This window comes from Candoia aspera, chromosome 1, assembly GCF_035149785.1.
Source record: "Candoia aspera isolate rCanAsp1 chromosome 1, rCanAsp1.hap2, whole genome shotgun sequence".
NCBI classification, from domain to species: Eukaryota; Metazoa; Chordata; class Lepidosauria; order Squamata; family Boidae; genus Candoia; species Candoia aspera.
In genome coordinates this window covers 105,480,642-105,504,044 of record NC_086153.1, presented here as the reverse complement: position 1 = coordinate 105,504,044, position 23,403 = coordinate 105,480,642, and the positions used below count along the sequence as shown (strand labels likewise).

Sequence of the window (23,403 nt, the reverse complement as noted above, 5' to 3'; positions counted from 1 at the left end):
CATTTGTGTTGAAAGCAGCAACAGACAGTTCTAATCCTACAAAGATCCCTCATGTGGGATACTGAAAAAACATGACATACTGTACAGTCACCTGTTTCCATCTTTTATTTGACCTGATTCTGTCTTTACTGACAAACAGAGTTTGGAATTTCAAATTCTGACATCAATTGGGCTTCCCAGAGTTCTAACAAATTAATTTCCATTTACACCGAATGCTGCTCTCTAGAATAAAAACAAGTAGTACTCAGAATAAAACAAATGGCAGTTTCAGCTCCAACAGTATACTGTCTTTAGAAATCTTACCAAAGGAAACCTAGCAGGGAACTCCCAAAGTTGAAGTATGAATATCAATTTAGAACAGCCCATCTGATCCAAGTTTACTCAAGGATCTACTGATTGTAGACTTGCACCAAAGCAAGAATACCCTAGATTCTTTTCCACTGAATGAAGTAAAGTAATATTAAAACCGCTCATATTAGTAGATGGAAGATGCATCAAGCTTCCAATATATACAATGGAATTTACATCCGGGGTAATCCAGCCCAATTGCTTCCCCATCATCACAGCAGTAAAGGCATGCTGAATGCATTTCACTTTTTATTTCAAAACAACTTTAGACAAATGATCTTAGTATACAAATCTGATTTCTTTTTACACAATATAAAGATAGTTTCCTCATTGCTTCTCAGTACAAAGGTGTTTGTTTTACCAGCTTAAGGATACAACCTCAGAAGTGCTTATTTTACACAAGGGAATAGTGAAACAATGTTAGTCACCAAATTGTAGGTTCAATACTACCTATTTTACAGAAATATTCTAGTGTTTTAATCAAATAAAAGTGAATGTGCAACACCAGAACAGTGCAAGTTCAAGTAAGGCCAAGTCAGTAATCCCCACAAGGTCACTGCAAAGGAAGAAAAGAGCTTCAAAGTATTTAGATTTTTAAAAGCCATTTAATCAAACATCTGACAGCAGATTTACCTAAAGTTCTTTAATGCCATAAAATGAATGCAAAGACCAAGCAGTGCCATTAGTATACCAAAAACTTCTTGTGCCAATTGGTCTGGAGCATGCTAAAACCTTAAGTACAAATCTTGGACCATGTAAATTAATCACTAACATTTATGCCGGTTAAAGTGTTGTGCATCATTCAAGCATGTCTTATTTTCGATGGTGTGTAGCTTTTATCTATTACTTCATCTTGCAAGAACATATGAAGACAACGTTCATTCTGAGCCAAGGGATGGCCTGCAACTCTGCAAATTAAAAATTAGCAGGTTAGTCTTCAAGGTACCCATGCGTCCTGTAAGGTGAGCACAATACTCCCAACATACCTTACTGAGTCAGCAATTGGCTTCTAAGCATCCTACTTTTTAAAAAAAAACAAACCCTAAAATTCTGCATTCTACTTCTCCATGTTAATTAAGGAGGTGAAATTTCCTGCGAAATATCAAAGAACAAGCCCACTGACCTATTTGTGATGCTATAAACAGCAGACAGACTTAAGCCTGGCAAAGTAAACTTTACCCTGCTCCCCAAATTCCAGTGTATTTAAACATACTGATTTTGATGCAGTGCCTAGTTGCTCATAATTCTGCACAACTGCACTGCATTCCCTTGGCAGCTTTTAAGCTATCATATCTAAGGAAGTTTGCTTCTTTTGAATTCACACAAGGCACTAAGAATAAACTTCTGAGCTGGCAACCTCAATTCTAAGTTCATAGAGACAAATAAGGTGAGGTGCTATGGAGTCAACCATGGCTTATTTAACCAATATTATTGACTAGGTTTATCAAAGCAAATTCGGCAGCAGCAAGAATGATTTTCTTCAGCAACAAAGAGCCAAAACAAAAATGTTGCTGCTGTTTAATTACAGACAGCAGGAAAAGGAAGTACTCGATAAATGCACAGTGCGAGCCACCTCATTTCCAAGTTAGAAGGTTTATGGGGATCTTTTATAGAGGCCAAATTAGCACACATATACCTTTACTATCCTCTAGATTCAAGCATACAAGCCTGTATTGGGATCGTATTTGCAGTTAGAGATAATAACCAAATTGTTTGTTCCATGAGGAGCATTCTTACCTCCCCCAGCCTTATTTGTATGATGCTATCTTTACATGCTGTAATCTAAGCAATTTGCATACATTAAGAAACAAAACCCAGGTCACTACAAATTCTTCCATTTTTGCAGCAAGCACGTTCAACGGCTGTATACTGTTCAGCTTGGATATTGAAACTGCTTTGCAGTTCAACCTGGAAAGTGGTTCAGAAGTCTTTAATAATGTAAACTGAGCTTTTCTTTATATTAGCACAAGCTTCACTGGTCTTGAAAAGACTTAACAGTACACTGTTAGATGTCAGTAGGTGTAACATATAATCTACTGGATGTTAACACTATTGCTAGGAACTCAGTCTGGTGCACCAGCATACAGTTCATTACTGAAGTTTCTGATCAACACAAGAAATAGAATATCTTACTTACTTGTTTATGAATTGTTCAAGCCCCTGCTTCCTCTCTTCTATAAAGGAATCATCAAATATCCCATCATCTCCTCTGAAAGGCAATTGGCGAAGAAAGGCTTTTCCGGGTAAAGGAGGTACAACCACCTAAAAAACAGTTGGTATTTTAGATTCTAACTCTGTTATGCTGAAAATTAAAGCATCATCAACATTACCATTACCATTACCACCACCACCATCATTATTGCTGCTACACAAAGAGCTCTGAAAATCCTCTAAGCACTATAGAAAAAATTCAGATTCATTCCCTTCCTTAGGAATGTGGCACCAAGATGATTTAGGGTGAAAATACATAATGTTCCAGGCTTAAACACAGCTGTTAGGATGCAAGATGGCTTATAGTGTACGTGCTCTAATTATAATAAAGTACCAGAATAAGTTGGCAATCCTCCCCACCATCAAAGCACGGATGCTCACAGTGCAAACTTTTGCACTGCTAAATGATCATCAAGCATTAAAAAAACTTCGTTGCCTCACCTTACTTTCTCTTTCTAGCTCACTTCGAAGCCATTCAAAATCACTGTAGCGTCTCCTGACACAAGACTCCTTCAACTTGAAGATTGGAAGGTTTGTCTGAAAGAAACAAGACCCATCACTCTCTATTCACCCGACTAAATCATTCAGCTGTGACATCTGCGGGCTTAGCAATGTTGAAACAACAGAGATTCATCCAGATATTGCACTTCAAATGGCCCCCTCACGTTATGTGAGCAAACTGAGAGCAATGAACTAATGCAGTTGTAAGGATCTAGAATGGTTTTATAGCATCATTTTTCTGGCTGTCTACCAAAAATAAAACAGTCCATCTTTCCTAGGCCACCTTTTGAAGCAGATCCTCCCAAGGAGGTATGCAACATATAAGGCCAAAAAACACAAAGATACTATCACATTTTATACAATGGCCATAATAAAATCTTAACTCAATTACAGGACAAAGAAAAAAAAGGCAAGAATTTAGGACAAGAGTGGCCATCTAGATGCCACTGAATTCCAGCCTCTATTCACTGTGGTCAGCAAAGCAAATGCTGAATGGTAACAGGAGTTCTTGTTAACTACTTGGGAGACTACATGCAGTCCACTCTATGTTTACTTGGCTCTTTAGGGAGAAAGCAGGTCTTTCTAGGATCAGCTGTAATTGTCTGTCTAGAAATTTGCTTTCCTACTCTCAGAACCTCTGTTTTACCTGGAGTAAGTTCCAGGTTGCTTGCCCTGAGATCAACAGATGCCACTATAATCAGGAAAAGTATTATTTGCCTACTGATGATATATCAGCTCAAATATTCAGAGGACTTCCCCATGTGGACATCAAAAAGCATAGGGGACAAGATGGAACTTTCAAGCACCCTACATGCAAGTAACCCCGGGGCAGGGCAATAGGTTGCGAGTACCATCTTCTAAGACTAATTCTCTAGGAAGGACTGAAACCACCATGCCTACCATGCTCCATACGGATTAAAAGAGTCAATACAGCATTCAAAACTACCCAAAGGTTCAGAAAAACTGACAAAGCTACATTCTTTTAATCCAATCTTATATTATTTACAGGAGTGCGGAGACACAGGTTCTAGGCCACCTTCAGTCACAGAAGCTCACCAGATGACTATGAGCCAGTCACTCTTTCTCAGCTCAACCCATTTCACAGGTTTTGTGGGGAAGACAGGAGGATGGAGCATTATCTGCATTGCCTTGAGCAATGGTGGGGTAGAAATCTGATAAATTAATAAGCAAATTTGAATAGATATCAATAATTCCTCCCATTCCCTTGGCTGAGAGGCCACCATTTCCTTGCATGCTGGTACAAGGATAGTACAAGGATGCACAGAATCTATCAGCTTCTCTTGTAGTAAAAGCTAATAAGAGTGTTTTGCAATACACATAGCCAAATTGCCCTAGAATGTTTACAGGAAGCTGCACTCAAATCCTTGCTTCCAGTGATGCTTGCAATAAACATTACGTAGTGTGTTTGGCTTTAAAATGAATAAACCCATTAAAGTTACTCAAGGAATCCGAAAAGTAGTTTAAAAATCCATCAATCAAACATGTTTCCAATATTAAAGCTAAAAAAAAATACGCTATGCACTTGCTACCTAGAACAATGAAAATTTATGAAAATTAATTAAAATGCTTTCCAATTCTCCACCTCCAGTCAAATGTATGGCTAATGAGAAGGCTTATTATAAAAAAGGCTGAGAAGCAATGTTTCAAAAGAAAAGCCCATGTTATCATCTAGAGCAGTGTTTTTCAACTGTGGCAACTTTAAGACATGTGGACTTCAATGCTGGCTGGGGAATTCTGGGAGTTGAAGTCCACACATCTTAAAGTTGCCAAGGTTGAGAAACACTGCTCTACAGCAACATCTGTACATACAAGGCATGAAACCCAACCCAAGTTTGGAAGGCACCTGCATTTTCCCAGCTAAGTACAACATAGTTTATTGTATTCATGCCTGACAAGAAATATAACCTTAAGAAGCTCCTTTATACTAGAAGTCATGCTTGCTTTTGTGAAACTACTTTTATTCCAGTAGGAAGCACCACTATACAGTTCCCTTGGAGCTCAAGGGAAAGATTCCCAGAAATTAAAAACAAAGGATTACTGCACTCTGATTTCACCTTTTGGCTTCTTCGCAGAGTTCAACTCTCCAAATTAAGTCATTGTAAGTGTGTAAAGCCTGTACAGTTTTATGTTTTCTGCAGGTGAGATTTTACCTTTAACATTCCATTCGCTCAGGTTACCTAATCCTTCTTGTTAACTGCTCTTTTATTCAGTAAGTTAAGATTAAACCCTGAAAGGAGCACCTCAGAAATTCTTATTTCTTGGTACGGAAGCATATAAAAGTTAATCTCTAAGCAAGATATAAAGACTTAGTGGTACAGTGCTAAAAAAAAAAAAAGAGTGGAATTAGGACTTGCACCTCTCTATTTTTCTTCCTTTGAACTCCCAAAACAATCACAATTATTCTCTATTGCATCTGACTATTTTGCTATTTCAAAATAGTTTACTTCTGAAATACAAGCTGCCTCAGATTAGCTGCTTGGAGAGGCAAAGGTGTGAAATTCCCTGTATATACAGGTTAAAACATCCGTATACGTAGAGAGAGAGATTGCTTTAACATTTTAAACTTATCTGTAAAAGATTGTAAATTCATCCAAACTGCTAGGCATGACTGGTATACCATAGGACTCTTGCTTTAAAATTTATGTTTCAATTATATTTCTCAATTAGTTGTTCAGTGATCTTTGTTTTGTATTTGATTCTGCTTTATTGGTGCCCTCCTTCAATATTATTGGGGAGCAGGGGAATTAAGAAGGATTGGTATCAATCCAATAATAATTTTTATAGTATTTTAAAATCCAATGTGAAAACCATGAGAAGTAGAAATCTAGAACCATGCAGTTAAAACTGGTAGATTTAGGAGTCTGACAGATACCTTCAAGACAAAATGGCTGATCTTCACTGATGTTACATCATGATTGACAAGAACCTTGAAGGGAATTAAGATCTCTAGGATAGTCACCATGATGATTGTAACTACTGATTATATTTTATTGTTGGATATATTTACAATTTTTGATCACCCTACTATGACTGCATAGATTCCTGCTTGTAATCTGCTTAGAATTAATAGCTTAAAGGTGCATTAAAACATTAATAATAAATACATAAATAACATTTGTTTTGACTACTTGTCGGGCAGACTAACTGCTAGTTTATGGGGTTCAACTAGTAGAGAATATGCTCATGATATACTGAACCAAGTAGCAAAACATATTTTAGCCTAACATGTGGTCCAAAGTCAATTAGATTGGTTAGTCATAGTTCAGTGTATGGAGAAAGAAAATTGGGCTAGTTAGTAAGCCATGGTTAAATTAAGCATAGGTAAGTGTGTCATGCAGTTGCAGCTTTCAAAATATATATGCAAAACTGTATTAGAAGGGAGCATGAAGTTACTCAGTCCTGCTGACTAAATACTGTTTATCTTTGGAGCCTATAAAACAGGGACCTGCAGCTTTTTCTGAAGGGGAATATTGCATTTAATCTTTGCGTAGCATGCTTAAGAACACACTCTATAAAGTCAAAAGAACCAGACAAAAAGTATGCTCTGAATACCTAACAATTTATCTCCCACTTTTACCACATTACAAATTATAATTTGGTAGCAATTGTGATGGGGTCTAGGAGGCACACCAAGTCCTGTGCACCCCGGCTATATTATGTTGAATGAATCTTGCAGTGTTGCTGTTAACCTTGCTTATCTAGCTACAATTTAGCTCCCTGTTATTAGAAGACTATTCTAATTCAGGAGCAGTGTCACATGTAAACATTATGGATTGCCCTGTCAGTTTTCATTTAATAACCACAGAATTTGTTCCCCTCTGAAATATGGGTAAGATACAGACTTGCCACACACTTTAGATCAGTAATTCTCATGTGGCCTTCTCCTTGATACTCTAAATCCTCTATTCATTTATAATTCTTTCACTTTGATGGTAGTGATGGGGAATAAAGGACATAAGCATTAATAAACACGATCATCCCTAATAGTAACGGCCAGAAAGTCTCCTCTGAGTTTAACTTGTTTCCTGGTGACTTCCATAAATGAAAAATGCAGGTGTTTTAATGAGAACACCAATATATATATATATTACTGATGCAAGCATACCAGTTTGGTGCTTTGCAGAATACTGTATCTTAATTTGAGTGTTCTGAGAAAAAGACAGGGAGAAAGGCCACCTGGAACAGTGTGCTAATGCTAGTGCCTGCATCTGCGGAGTTTATGGCACAGCAGCAACTTATTTCCCACAATCCAAACAGACTTTAAACAAGACACATAAATAAAATCCTTTATTTAATAAACAAGCATTTTACAGTACCTTAAGGGCTAACAATATATTATGGCATAAGCCTTCATGGGTCACAGACAAGTTCCTTGTTGCCCAGAGTATAGTCCTAAGAATGGGGCATTTTTACAAGATGGAATCCACAGTAATCATAAACAAAACAGCAGTAAGTTGTGGCAGTTTATCTCACACTAAGGAACTAGTTAAATAGTAGTGGGGCTAAGAAACAACTATGATTTTTTCATATTCCCCTCAAATATTCCTCCTCCATTTTGTCTTTAAAATTTAAAGCAGATTTTAAAATATTCAATAAACATTTTATAAAACATGAATTTGACTCAAAGATATTACAGTGGATAATAAATTCTATTATTTTAGGAACTGTTTGTTAACAATAGTACACAGCACATTAAAACACCTGTATATTTCATTTATGAAGTCACCAGGAAACAAATTAAACTCAGAGGAGACTTTCTGGCCATTACAATTAGGGACGATCGTGTTTATTAATGCTTATGTCCTTTATTCCCCATCACTACCATCAAAGTGAAAGAATTATAAATGAATAGAGGATTTAGAGGGGTAAAATTAGTCTAGACCAGTAGTCTGAATATGAATGCAAACAAAAAATGTGGATAAGAGGAGAACCCCCAAAGGGTGAAAGTTGAGAGAGACTGCATTTTAAAAAATCCAGCCTGTCAGGCATAATTCCAAACATCTACATAGAAGAGAGGAGGAAAAGTAAAAGAACAAGCAAACTGAATATATTTCTGCCCTTTGAGGAATGCATTTCTGGTTCTGGATACACTTTCCGTTTCATGGTCTAGCAATGGAAGACGACAGAGAAGGATGCATTCAGTCACGAGACTAACTAAATGTGAATATTTTCCATAGTACTAGAGAACTAGAGGCACTGGTCATCTTATGACACCATATCAGGATCTGCTGCCAGATTACATTTTAGGTATGTTCTTTCTATGATAAGATGCTCCAAAAGAAATCAGTGTACAAAAATATACCGACTTTGGACTGTTACTCAAAATGGACAGAGAGCAATTGTACATGTAACTGTATCAATATGGGCTTTTAAAAACAATATTAATTAAAATATACACATTTATACAGAATGTTGACATTATAATACAATATCAACATTAAAAAATACAAAGGAAGGAAAAACCTGGGGAAGAAGTATCTCAAACAAAACAATTCTAGGGAAGTTGACCAAATCATTTGAAAATCATCCTCCTTGTAACAGAACGATGATCTCTAATTTTTGAACATCCTGATATGCAAAAAATATACTACCCTTGATAGGTTCTGATAACTAGGGATACAGCTAAGCACCTTTAATCTGCAAATGTCAACCTAAAATCATACTGACAATTTGATGATTTTGGCTCAAAATGTAATAATTGGACAAATTTAGACCCATACAAATTAATAAGAGAATTCAATTATGTCTCTAACAAGGCAACTTAAATAGTCTCCGAAATGTCTAGTATGCACACAATAAAATGTCCTATTTTATCAATCTCATTTAAGATAAGAGTGCCAAAAAATTATATATTCTTTAAAGAAAATGTCCACTGGTTTACAAGAACAGAGCATTTGAACTTGTTATTCCAATGTTTCATAAATAACTAGATTTTACTTCAGTGACTTCCATCAGTTTCTTATAAAAACAGGTTACTGACAGGTACCTCAACTGATTCTTCAAAAAGATCTAGAAACTGAAACTTCACCAATGGCATCTGTCCAACAACAGGCGCTTAAGTCAGATAAACTACCAATAAGCACTCTGAGGATATGCCTACTATTTTTAAGTCTGGGTTATCCTTTAATATACACTTTTTTTTTTTTTAGTGAAAGGGTCAAATGGTTATCTACAGCCCAATCTTTTCCATTTGTATCTCTCGAGATTAAATGCCAATACTACAATGTATCACTGAACATACTTGCCAGGTTTCCATTGAGGTCAGGCAGTAGCTTTCAAGCTGAATTGAATTTTGAAATTCTTTATTCCAGTGACCAACATGAAGAGAAATAAGCCTGAAAGTTCAAAAAATTAAATATAACTACCTATCAGTCAAAGCTCCTAATTAGCTCCTGAAAAGGAAGCAGTCAGCTGTTACATTATTGTTGCTTCCTTCATTTTCATGCTGCTGCCAATGGGAATGGGTATGACCGGCTCAGCTGCCCATGCCAGAGAGGAAACGAAACTGCCTTGTGGGCCATTGCTGTGGCCTTGCTACTTTCTTTCAAGAACTTGAATTAATGACCTCCTTGAATTGAATAAAGCTATGCAGTTTGTCAGTCTGTTTCCCACTCACACAAAATATGTATCAAGCTTGCAAAATAAGCCCACAAACATACATAACCTGCAAAAAGATGACTCCTGCTGGCCACAAAAGAGGATCCCATCCTTCTGAGGATCCCATAGATACACAGGCTGCTGGCCCTTTCGCCAAACAACAAAAATGTGTTCTAATAAGTACACTGGCAGAACAATCCATCCCTCTTCTGTCAGCTCCCTGACTGGAGCCAAGGGCATCTCTGAAATGACCTCCACTTCCTTAGATGGCCACCTAGAATTACTATGCAAGTTGTTAATAAAAAGCTGGGATAAATCCACTTTGTTATATGTGAAATAAAGTACTGTCTGCCACAAAATTAGATCTTGAACTCTGGATTGGGACAGGCATGGGAATGTTAAACTACAATGCCCAGAGAACCCCTAGGGATGTGTCTCTTTAATACTTCATTTAATTCTCTGAATCTCCCTCCATAAGAGACTTGTTTTTTATTAGCTTGCAGTTTATTGTCAAGTCAACCACATGAGCCCAACTTTTCAAGGCACTCTGCAAGTAACATAACCCAACATGCAATGTTTTGACAAGAGTCCCAAACACCAATGAAGCAGGAAGATGAAGGAGCTGTCATTTAAGATACTGATTTACAAACATAGAGTGGAAAAAGGTCTACAGTCCAGAAAATTATAGTGATCTGTATAGCACTCAGGCTACAGCTGTACCAAAGAAAAGAATCTGATATGCCACTTGCATTGTGTAGACTTCTTACTTTACAGAAAAACTGTTCTCCTTTTGGGCAATTTCTCTTTAAGTCTACGGCACACCTGCAAGTTAAACTACCCCCAAATAAGTCTTGCTAAACAAAGACACTGTTACCATAGCACCAACCTGAAGAACAGACTATGGTAAATTCTGCTGGCAACTCAATTGCCAGTAGAAAGTAGATACTACTAACAACACACAAAATACCCCAAGAACCTTGTAAAGTCATGCTATTAGGGGAAACATATGGAACAATCAAAACAGCACATTTGGGGAAACACTGCAGAGACACATTATGAAGCAGGTATATTAATGTTCTTTTACTGCCTCCTGCTGGTAAATTCCTTCCTATTGGGATACATGATAAACACTTTAGCAATCTGCTGGAGAAATGGAATTGGATCTTCAGACTTTATTTTAAGTATGAGAATAGACAAAAACACCTTAAATGTTTTAGAGAGGTGCACAGGAAGGAAGGAGAGTAAATAGGTCACTGTACAACCATTTGTAGAAACAAGTGTCAATGTAAAAAGTCTTATTCCCAAAGCAATATTATCTCCCAAGAGTCTGCATGAACAGGCATGTTTTTAATAGTTGTCTAACCACAATATACGACCTAAGCAAACTTCCCCCAGAATTCCATAACCAGTCAGTCACAGCAAGAATCACCCTATCTCATGGCACTACACTGGTCATTCCCACAGCTGAGACCATCATCAGCATGGCATCCCTGACTGATCTTCAAGAACCTGTTGGGAAGTATTGAGCCGCTGTATAGAATCACAGAATTGGAAGGGACCTAAAAATCATCAAGTCCAACCCCCTGTACATTGCAGGATTCACTACACCATCCCCAGATACAAGACTATCCAGCTTCTGCTTGAAAACCTCCAGTGAAGAGAAGAAACCACTCCATGGGGAGTGGTAACCTGTTCCACTGATTGACACCTCTGTCAGGAAGTTCTTCTTAATGTCTAATCTGTATCTCCCTCCTTGAAGTTACATCCCACTAATTGTAGTCTTGCCACCTAGAGCAAATGAGAATAAGTCCAAACCTTCTAAATGTAACAGCTCCTCAGATATTTGAAGACAGCTATCATTTTCCCTCTCAATCTTCTCTTCTGCGAACTAAACATATCTAGATGTTTTGACTGTTCCTTGTAGGATTTGGTTTTCAGTTCTCTCACTATCTTAGTAACCCTTCACTGGACTTGCTCTAGTTTATCAATGTCTTTTTTAAACTCAGATGTGCAGAACTAAATAAAATACTTCAAGTGCGGCCTGACCAAGTCAGAGTAGAATGGGATAGCTATTTCCTGTGATCTGGACTCTATACTCCTCTTGATGCTCCTCAAAATGTTGTTGGCCTTCTTTGCAGCTGCATTACACTGTTGAGATATGTTGAGCTTGTGATCCATTAGTACACCAAAGTCCTCCTCACATGTGCTGCTTTTGAGCCAGATTTCTCCCCATGTTTCTTTCATTTTTCTTACCTAAATTCATGACTTTACACTTTTCCTTGTTAAATCTCATTCAACTTGTTTCCATCTACTGTTCTAGCTTGTCTAAAACTTTACGAATTTTTTCCTCTCCTCCCAAGTATTAGCCACCCCACTTAGTTTTGTATCATCTGCAAATTTGGTCAGCATTTCCTCAACTCCCTCATCAATATCATTTATGAATATATTGAACAGCAGTGGGCCTGGACAGATTCCTGTGGGCTTCACCCCATTTGAGATGTCTCTCCAGGTAGATGTAATGCCATTTATAACTACCCTTTAGGTACGATCCTTCAGCCAATGGTGGACCCACATAATGGTTGAGTTGTCAAACCCGTATCTGACCATTCTGTTAGTAAGGATGCTATGCTGAAGTTAAGATATACAATATCCACAGCATTTCCCCAATCAATCAGGCTAGTAACTCTATCATAAAAGGAGATCAAATTAGTCTGACATGACTTGTTCATCATAAATCCATGTTGGGGTTTAAGTTATTCAAATCTCTACATTAATATCAGCACTCTGAATTGGACATAGGAATTCACAAGCAGCAAGTACAGTGCTTTATGATTACTTGTTAGATGAACCAAATTAACCCCACTGAGTTGTTACTTCCAGAATATCTTCAATATAGAGTGCACTGCAGTAATTCAATAGAGAGATTATTAGGACATAGATAGCTGAAGCCAGACTATCCTCATCCAAGGAAAACCTAAGCCCAGCTGCCCAGCTGAAGCTGGACATAGGTGGCCTCAACTGCTAGAAATGCGTATGCCTGCAGTGACAGATCTGGAATGAAGGAAGACATGTGACCATGCCCTCTGAAAAAAAACATTATTTCATCTCTAGGGTACAGTATTTCTCTAATTCCCAAATCCAATAACCACTTACTCCTGGTTAGGTTTCAATTGTACACAATAGACATTTCCACTACTGTACGGTTGATCTAGTCTTCTTTTAAAGTGTGATTTAATCAGGAGTTTGTCACATCAAGGGAAGTTAAAAGCCAGCCTCATTTTTCTTGGCCATGACCTAGTGCCTCAAGGTTATCCAAGAAAGAACAAGAGGCAAGTAATCCCCCCTCATCAGGAGACACTTCAAGCCGCTGCCAGCATTTTGAAGCTGCATTTCCTGAGTTCCAGATTTCTCCTCTCCATCATCCTAGTCCAGTTGGATTCTGTTCCCCATTCCTGCTCTAATCATACTTGGCCAGAAATACCCTCTCACTAGCTAACTGCATTTCTCCTTTCCATCACCAACTGGAGAATGTCCCAAACAAGATTAATTCCAAGCAGGGGAGTGTATGTGTAATCAGGTCAGTTAATAAAACCCATAATCTCCCTTTTTTCCTAAGAGACCTGGGCATAACCATTCTCATCAATTCAAGCCAAGTAAGTTGCTGGTCTATGTTACCTATCCTCAGCAAGCATGATTATTCATAATCACACAAACAGAATAGAGTTGCCCTGGTTCAGGGACAATCACCTAGCAGCAACTATCTGTGCTCCAAATTTTAGAGCCCAGTTTGGAGATTAACAACTAGAATGTGCATGAGAAGCACTTAATTTTCCCACTTCTCAATTGTAGGCTAGTAGTATTCTTTAATACTACTGATACTGATGAATGAGCACAGATTGTGCGATTCATGATATCTCAGCTATGAATGCATTCTCTTTTAAGACCAGATCTCACATTCAAACAGCATGAAAGCACATCAGAATTAAGGGATTTCTGTTTCCCTAGATTGCTAACTGGGATGCATTTCTACATAGGTAGAAAGCACAAAACTGAAGAAGGCTGACGTACCTCAATTTGACAGGAAATTTGGCCACACACAGTCTTAGTGTTTGCCCATGTGCTTTAACATAATCAGCTGAATGTCTTTTTGTTTCAAAGATGAGTTTCCAGAGCTGCATTCCATGTTACATGCTCATTTTCTTTTTATTATTGCCAATAAACACAGCTAACTTCAATTTGTTGGAATTACATAAAATAGTAACTCAAATGTTTCTTATAGTAGAATTCATTATTTGTCCATGATTTTATACTGCCAAGTAGTTTTATTGGCTAGAGCTGGAAATACTGAAATAGAGTAAGATGAGATTCAGTCCGATATAGACTTGCAGTGCAATCTGATCTTTTTCACCAATGAGTGAGCTAGACTGTAATCATCTGCACTTATAAATATATATACTTCTACAAACTAGAAAGGCTGCATGGCTTTAAAAAACATTTCCTAAAGAGCTGAGGAAGAGCTTTAGTGGATCTATACTTCAAAAACCTGCCTTCAAAACCTCCATCCACCTATGGACTGCACAGCCAAATGCAATGGGTTGTTAGGATCTGAAATACTACAAAAAATTCTGCCACTTTGAGTTTTGGGATGGTAGAATACAAATGAAAGATTCTTAACTACCACCAGTATCAGTGTTATCATTTCTCCATTCCACCAGTAAGGGTCTAAGCATTTAATTCACCTTGGTGTCCCTAGGCAAGTGTCACCAGTTTTCCACTAGTTATACCAAGCCTTTCAAAGACTTCTTAATAGAAGTCAGAGATTTTTTTAAATGATCACCATGCTAAATGAGAATTCTATTAGAAAGCATGCCATAGCTGTTGTATCACAACGGAAACCCAAAGCAGTGCACAAAGTATTATTATTTTAATCAAGTAATCTGCACCACCCACCATTTAACTTGTTTCAGCTCTTCTCAAGCAGAGTACACTGCTAATTCCTTACCCCCACCCCCAAGATTCTTTAAAACAAGAAGCCAAAAGGGTAAGAGTAGGATATGTGTTCAGGTAGAGCACTGAAACAACTTATCAATGAAGATTATTTTGGATGGCATATTCGTACAGTGACTCCTTTTTTAAACGTTTGAGCATGAAAGACTAAATCCATTTCCTTTATATTAAAAGTTAATATAGGTTAAGTGGTAAATGTAATGCTTAATAGCTTTTGAGTATCTAATCTGAGCAGGCTCCATTAGAGGTTTCAATGACAACTTTTAGTTAAATGAAGGAAAGATATCTGACCTTGTCTTTTGTAAAAGACACATACTCAGGCTATGTGTAGATTCATGTACTTGATACGAGCTATTTTCACAAAGCCTCCTACACTCTCAGAAATCAAGTGTAGCCTACAAATTAATTTTAGCCTTGGGATTCTGAGACACTTGTAACCCACGCTAAAGGCATAGATGACATCAAAGAAAGAAAAAAAATGTCAGTTTGATAGCTCAAGAACAAGGAAGAACAAATTCAGCAGACATTCATCCTGAAGCTTGTCAGCACACACAGCAATATAAACAGCAGGGTGGCTTCACATTATAAATCCCGGTTTACAAATCACAATGGCTGGACTTATGCAACATGGTAAACCCTATCATAAATCATATTATGACTTGGAATGATGTGTGAACCCCCCCAAAAATATAGGAATGCAGGATATATTTAATTAATTCAGCAGGAACAGTTTCTCACATTCAGCCAATATATGCTGAACTGAAAATATGCTATTTGCTAAAAAAAGAGGCATCATCCAAACTGCAACCTGCAAATGTAGAGTTCATAACCAAGCTGGGAATAAACAAACAATTGTCCAATAGAAATTAACACAGCATGTTCTTCATACTCTTGAACAGTGTTTCTTAACCTTGGCAACTTTAAGAAGTCTGGACTTCAACTCCCAGAATTCCCCAGCCACCATGCTGGCTGGGGAATTCTGGAAGTTGAAGTCCAGACATCTTATCGAACCGAACTATCTCATAATCAAACACAATTTTCCCATTCTCATTAGGATGTGTAAATTCTGATACCTGGTGGCTCTAACAGCAGGATTGTCAAAGATATTGTGGGGGACAACAAATATTCTATCCTTACATACTGTATAAGATTGTGGTGAAGGATTTTGAATTGCACAGAAGCAGGCAAACTGAAACTGCCTGATGACCCTGGATAACAGAAACCAGGTTGTCTTTTTCTTGCTGTGAAAGGACATTGTTTCTGATAGAAGGAGCTAGTTTCAGTAGCAAGAGCAGGCATGGAGCCTCCTTAGAAACATAGAATTTAGAGGCCCATAATAAGGTCACTCCATATTCTTATTAGATATTACAGGTAGTCCTTGCTTAACAATGCCCTGTTTAGCGACCGTCTGAAGTTACAACGGCTCTGAAAAAGTAATTTTATGACCAGTCCTCACATTTATGACCATTGCAGAGTCCCAGGTCACGTAATCACCATTGGTGTGCTTCACAACCAGCTTCCAACAAGCAGAGTCAATGGAGAAGCCAGCAGTAAAATCGCAAGTCACAGTCATGTGATGTCCTGCTAATGACCAGTGAGGAGTGGAAATGAGGTTGTAAATCCACTGTGGTTACATGATGTCTTGCTTAACAACCTGTCACTTACCAATAGAGTTGCTGGTCCCAACTGTGTTATTAAGGACTACCTGTACATTCCATCTGTAAAGGTGATGCTATAATTTACATTGCCTTTGTAAATCTTATGTATCTTTCAGAAGGCATATAACTTAATCTTGTGGGCTTTGGGGCTCTTCTGCACTCCTTTGGCAAGGAGCCCAGTGATCACTGTAATTATGCATACCAATAAAATATACTTTGTTGCATCAATCTCCAAATGTTTTGATTCCTAATTTAAGTGGGCATTTTCCCCACAACAGACTGGCATAGTCAGCAGGACCAGAATGTCAGAAGCTGGGGTAGTTCGCTGCGCTTGGCGTACCCCTGCCATTTTTGCAGGTTTGTGGTCTCTGCCTTTGCCCTTTTCTTCTCTGATGCTCTTACAATACCTTGAACTTTACTAGTAGCCCCACATTCAGTAATCCATTCTTTCGATTACCAGAGCAAGGATCATCAAGATCAGATTATAGCTATGCAAGAATGGCAGATGTCAAACCAACCATAGTTGCACGACAACATTCCTTGTGATAGAAGTCACTTCCTGCCATCAACAGCAATGGGTCTAAAAGAGGTTCCAAATTATGAATCTGGTTCTTTGTGGAGTGCACGACCATATCCAAAGCACAGCTGTCTCCTGATTCAGATAATGTGGACACAGAGTTTGGTTTTTATCAGTATATTGATTTCAAATTCCCTTATGACTATCTTAATAACATTATAGATGTTGAATAGCACTGGGGACAGAATGGATCTTTGTGGACCCACAACTTATTGTCAGACAGCTGGGTATGGTTTATCATGCCTCTACAGAAGGATTTCTCATCCAGAGAAGATGGCAAAGCCATGGTCTTGATGTTCAGCTTCCCTTCTTACCAAGTGTCCTGACTCCCAGGAAACACTCTGAGACAGGGAACTGTTCTCTAATGTTTATTTGCTAATACATAACAGTAATCCTAACAAACTGAACAAACGTGGGAAAACCCAGCCATATAAACCCCGCAGGTTAAGGCGGTCCCAATCTGTGCCTCTTGGAATGGCTCACCAATTCCTCAGTGCTACGCATGCGCTTAACAGTCTGGAAGGGAGCCCCCTGCTCGCCATCCTTACTCATGACATCAAGAACTCGATTCCTCAACTCTTCTACCATGAACTTGGTCCACTTAGTAACTCAACTGGTTTTGCTTTCTGGGATCTTGATCTCCAACTCTAGAAATAGTTCTCTTCATGAGTTCATTAGATCCTGATCTGTTATCAAATAACTTCGTCAAAGTATTTTAGCTTTAGGCCACAAATGCTAAAGGTTAGGTCAACTGAACCATTTCCTTCAAACATGGCCCAATATGAACCAGAGGCAGCCACATGATTGAAGGCTTTTGTCAACTGTGATGCAAGCTCCTTCATTCTTCCACATGCATGCAACATCACAATACACATATAAAAGAGGCAGAGCTGACAACATGATGCTGTTTTCATAATCTGCTCCTCTTTGCCCCCCCCCCCAATGCTCCTGGTATGAAGGAATGGAACCATCCTATCACTGTGCAATCAAACCCGTAGCCTACTGAGCTGGACAAGAAGGCTGCCATGGTCAATGGTATTGAAATCACTCAAGAAATCAAGCAGAATTAACAAGATTATACACACCCACCCACACACACACTTCTCCCCCTGTAAAGGCCACTCAACAGGGCAACAAGGCTGATTCCAATCAATAATCAGACCTAAGACCAGAATGAAGTGAGCTCAGATAATCCATTTCTTCCAAGAGTGTCAGCAACTATACAGTCATCACCCTCTCAAACTCCTTCTCTAAAGAGGGTTCACTATTGACTGGATGGTAATTGTCAAAAATAAAAAAATCCAGAACAGCTTTCTAAAGGAGCAGATTCATCACCAAATTCCTGAAGACGTCTGCCCACACACACTTAGGCCTGACAAGCTGGAAATGACTGCATAAAACCAGACAAGATGGAACAACAGACAGTTCATTTGGATTTGCACAAACTGTAGTATCCAAGTCAGCAATTGCAATGTTATTTCAACAGGTATCTATGGCTTTAACACACCATTTCTGGTGGTAGATGTTAAAAGCCCTTCACCTACATGAGATGAACCCACTCCTGCTACTTCCTGGTCTTTAAAGCCTTGCAACAAGCAAAATAACATGGTCCCATGTTTTTGTGCTGAGATTTTGTCCACTTGTCCTCTACCTATTTCTCAACCTGCCTTCATTAAGCAGTGATCAACAAAACACTGAAAATAACATCACAAAAGAAATATCAAAAACCAGCAAATTACAAAAAGCAAAAAGAACAGGAGTATATATACTGTACATACACAAGTCATTTTTAGGTAAGATATAAACATCCATATTTAATATTCCTATTCAAAAATACATTTGTACAGCTGAAAGTAATCTACAGGTAGTCCTCCCTTACCAACTGCAATTGGGACCAGCAACTCTGTCGCTAAGCAATGCGGTTGTAAAGTGAAACTTCACATGACTGTACCAATTCACGACCTCAGTTCCAGCTACAGCCATTAAGCGAATCACCTGCGGTCATTAAGCGTGACATCATGTGACCGCGACTTGCAACTTCCTGCTGGTTTCCCCATGGACTTTGCTTGTTGGAAGCTACCTGTGAAGGTTGCAAATGCAAACATGTGACTGTGGGACACTGCAACCATCATAAATGTGCACCGGTTGCCAAGTGCCTGAATTACAATCACATTACTGTGGGGACACTGCAATGGCCACAACTTCGAGGACCAGTTATAAATCTCCTTTTTCAGTGCTGTTGTAACTTCAAACAGTCACTGAATGAGCAGTTGGTAAACAAGAACTACCTGTATTAGGAATTATTTTGTTGATATATCTTAAAATTAAGCCCTACTTGTGAATAAAACAATCTTTAATTGAAGAATTCTTCAAGACTTGCTACTGCTGTGTTAATTTTTCAACCACTGCTATTTCTTATGCTTTTAAATATCACTACTCTAAAGAAAAGTTATGTTGGCTTTTGCAGAATCTAAGATTTCAATGTAGCAATTCATGCAATCCATCCACAGTACACTATTGCAATTTACTGGACCTGACACTCAGGACTGTTCTTTCTGGAAGTTAATCATGCCAGGCTTTGTGACAGTAGTATCACAGGGCATTTTGTACAGGTATTTGCAGGCTGGCATTCATCTGCCAGACAGAATTCACTGTTGGAACACTTCATTCATACTTTATATAAATAGTACTGATGAACTACAACACAGTTCCTGCAATATTGTTCCCAAAGTATTTTCTGAAGGTAATGCAATAACCCTTTATTGGGTTAACATTTTTTAAGAAGAAATCGATCAGTTTCATTTATTGGATTGGTTTAGGAGCAAAGGTTTTCCTAGAACAGAGTACAACTAAATGGCACAGAAGCAATGTTTAAGAAAGCACGGCAAGGCTTCATCGTATGCAGCCATCTTGGTATTTCTTCATGTAAAGTTATAATCACTCTATGTTGTCTTAGAACAAAAGATAGCCTTGGTCCGCCTCAGGCAGTATTGTCAGGTTTTCCCAAACACCCTCCCCGTCCCTATCTCAGCTGATATAGTAACCTCTTTTGTATTAACCACCAGGGATGCCTTAAGTACACACATTCATCTCCTTAATCCACTCACATACACAAAGAGATAAGATAAGGAAGCTATGTTCCAAACTCTTCCTCATTTCAGGAAACAATAAACACACCAGCCAAGAGATTTGGCTTACATTATCATTCTCAACTTCTCTAGAAATGCATGGGTAGAAAAGATCAGGGATCAATGCCAGAAATCTTTATTTGCTTCATAACAACCCTACAGTAAAAGTAAGCATTTTTTAAAAAAGCAATAACCTTACAGCATTATTTATGATAATTTTAGGTATTGTCCAACTCTCCGTATCTGCAGATGTCATATTAAAATATTAGTTATTTAAATTTATAATCTAAAGCTTTGGTGTTTAGGAGGTGGAGGACAGAACAAGTTACCAAAACAAATTACTGATGTGTTTAAGAAGCAGTCAGTATGATCCAGGTGTGGGTCCTTATCTATTATTTCATTTCTTTGAAGACTTAGTCCTCCATACCAAGAGGAAGTCGACACACTTATTTTAAAAACTGAATAGCCTTGAAATTATGTCTTCATAATCATGCAGATAAGATGAATCATTGTGTACGGGATGTGCAGCAGAGAAATTTGATAAACAAATAAATAAATGTGAGGTATTCCACAACAGAATACATTCTCTTGATTAGTCTTTAAGTTACAAGAATGCAGGCAGCCAAGCAGAGAAATACCATTAAAAAGGAGATAGTCATTAGGACAACATGCATTCTCAAGAAAGTCAGGCTGGGCTTCCTTGTGTGGTGCATAGGGAGGTATAGATATACTAGAGCAGTGTTACTCAACCTTGGCAACTTTAAGATGTGTGGACTTCAACTCTCAGAATTCCCCAGCCAGCATGTTGGAGTCCACCCACCTTAAAGTTGCCAAGGCTGAGAAACATTGCACTAGAGTGAAGTGAAAAAACAGATCTAAGTTTCCATATTCAAAGGCAATCAGTGTACCACAAGTTATGAGGTAGATATAAGGTAAGCCAACAACAGGCACACCACTATCAAACCTTCTTTGGAGGCTTTCAGGGAGCATTTTACTGGCCATCTTTCTAAAAAAATAAAATTTTTGTGTCAACTGATCAGGAAATTTATATTCCTTTTTTATATTGGGATCTAGAAGCAGAAGTTTGCCTGATAATTTTCCAATGGCACTGAAGGGCCTGGAGATTTGAAAACCCAAGAAAAATCAGGAAAAAGAAAGTCTAAGGACTTTCTACTTTTCCAATGGAAAATTTGAAAGATTTTAGAGTACACTGAAAAGCTTCCTATGACATATTTTCTTTTTGAATGAGAAAAATGTCTTATTCACTGAAGTGTGTAGGATAAAGATTACAGAAAGACTGTTATCAAATAACAATACATCATTAAAGCATTCAATGTTTTTACTGTTTTATAAATTTTATTTGGTTACCTAATTATGCTGTTTCTCCCTGATGTTTTGGGTGACTCCGTTTTAGTGCATAGTGTTATTGTAACTGTCCAATATTTGCAGTTCTACTTTGAGAAAATTATGTTTTCAATAATATACAATTGTACTTCTTTCTGAGTAAATGCACAGGATTCCTTAGTATAGGATGGATATATTTGAGGATGTACAGTAACTAGATACATACAAATAGGTGCTACCAAGTTACAGTGCAAACATTTAAATGTGTGATAAGTCTTCTGTATTTTTCTAAGGCAAGAACGAATTCAAAATTCCTGGAAAGATAATCTCCTGCAGAGGGTAACCAAAACACAGAAGTATCAGTAGGGATCCAAACCACACAGGAGTGGGTGAAGCCAGCTGTGTGTTCTACTTTGCATACTTCTTGTGCCAGATCAGCACATGGCTGCAGCACAGACAAGTGCAAAGCCAAAGCAAACTACATTTTGGGCAGAAGAGATAATGAACACTGAACTATGCATGTTCAATTTCAAGCATTTGAAAGTTTACTAATAACTGGGATCTTGACTTAGTTTTAAGAATCCTGCTATATGGGGGTTTTGTCTTTAATTCATTTCACATGGTAGTGTAAACATCAAGTTAAACACTGTTCAGGTAGGATTCAAGACTATATTACTTTGAGCACATTAAACTGTGTGCATTAAACATGAACAGACAGTTTTTCCAACAATAAATCCCTCTTAGCCTCAATTAAGCATGCCAATGCATGGTAATCAAGAGCAATCTGTGAGGGACCTAGAAGCGGGCATCTTATCTACTGATCTGCCTGGGACTGTTGGGCCCAAAAAGATCACTCCTAACCTCCCTTCCTTCTGAGGAGGCAGAACAATAAAATGGAAAAGAGGAGAGTAAGGCGAACTCTTCAGTACGGATCTTCCCCAGGAAAGGCATATATTTACAGTACAAGGAGGGGAAGAAGAACGGGGCCCTATCCCTTGCAAACTTGAATCAATATCCCAGCTCGAAAAGCCAGAGATTAGTTTCCCCCTGCCTAAAACTTGCCCAATCTTAACTCCACTCTCCAGCCCTCCAAGCAGGCTGCCTCGCTGAGATCTCTCACCTTGACCCTGACCTCGTAGGTGGTAAAGCGCCCCCGCCCAACCCCCACCGTCTGGGGGTTGGTGACGTCGATCTCCAGGAAGTTGCTCGGGGGTCCATAAGCATCATTGAGGTTCTGCGGCTTGGTGATCAAGCGCCTGGTGTCCGCAATGGTCTCAGCCATTTCTCCCGCCCTGTTTGCGTCTGTCCAGTCGGGCTTAGCGGAGCCTCGTCGAGACAAACCGCCACCAAAAAAAGAGACCCAGGAAAGGAGGTCGCTCGGACACCGGAACACAACCGCCCACCCCCTCCCGCCTTCTTATCCACGGGCGACCGGCCGCCGCGACGCCCCCGCGACACGCTCTAGCCCGGCCGCCGCCCGCGCCCGGTCGGAGCAACCCCAGTGCTTGCGCAAAGCATCTTGGAACTTGTAGTTTTCCCTTCGCCCAGGTGCCCCTGGATGATGAGGCCCAGAGAGTGGCTTGCGAACTATAATTCCCGAAGTGCTCTCTAGTCGTGGAAAGTGAAAGAGCAGAAGGGAAACCCGAAAGGAAAAAAGGAAGGACGACTCGGAAGTCGAAGTGATCCCGAGGATGCTCATCTAAACTTGGAAATACGCTACAGTGAGAACGAAGGGAGGGACTTGGGGCATCTTAAAAGTACTACTCATTTTGTCCCTAGGGTGCTTTGGATCATGGCAACATAAAAGCCTCGGTTGTAGTTGTAAATATATGGAAATGTTGTTAACGTGGGATAGAAAATGGAAAGGTTTGTCGTGTGTCATCCTACTGGTCCCAGTAACTGCGCTCAGAGAATGCAGCAGAAATTAGTCCTATGCAGAAGGAGAGACAGCTGTATTTGCAGAGGCTTTAGGTATGTCTAACTCTACCTACCACAAGGCTACATTCTCTAG

The 23,403-nt window shown here is 38.8% G+C and overlaps 1 protein-coding gene across 2 annotated transcripts; it reads right to left on the bottom strand.

The window, feature by feature from the left end:
- Positions 1 to 584: 584 nt before the first annotated feature.
- Positions 585 to 22,886, bottom strand: SNX3 (sorting nexin 3). 2 transcript variants are annotated; one of them, XM_063311419.1, is made up of 4 exons: positions 22,525 to 22,886; positions 3,001 to 3,096; positions 2,486 to 2,610; positions 585 to 1,256 (listed from the first exon to the last, which is right to left on the bottom strand). In XM_063311419.1, the coding sequence occupies exons 1-4, from the start codon at positions 22,672 to 22,674 to the stop codon at positions 1,151 to 1,153; spliced, it is 477 nt and encodes a 158-aa protein (XP_063167489.1). In that variant the 5' UTR covers positions 22,675 to 22,886; the 3' UTR covers positions 585 to 1,150. The 2 variants fall into 2 exon arrangements, with proteins under 2 accessions (XP_063167489.1, XP_063167484.1); XM_063311414.1 differs by having other exon boundaries at positions 22,513 to 22,884.
- Positions 22,887 to 23,403: the final 517 nt, after the last annotated feature.

What these genes read in the sequence shown, in the direction of transcription:
- SNX3 (XM_063311414.1), bottom strand. Translation starts at nt 22,674, where the DNA reads ATGGCTGAGACCATTGCGGACACCAGGCGCTTGATCACCAAGCCGCAG. An exon ending in AGCTAGAAAGAGAAAGTAAG is followed by an intron (nt 2,611 to 3,000) that starts GTGAGGCAACGA and finishes ACTGTTTTTTAG; the next exon opens with GTGGTTGTACCTCCTTTACC. An exon ending in CTTGAACAATTCATAAACAA is followed by an intron (nt 1,257 to 2,485) that starts GTAAGTAAGATA and finishes TTTAATTTGCAG; the next exon opens with AGTTGCAGGCCATCCCTTGG.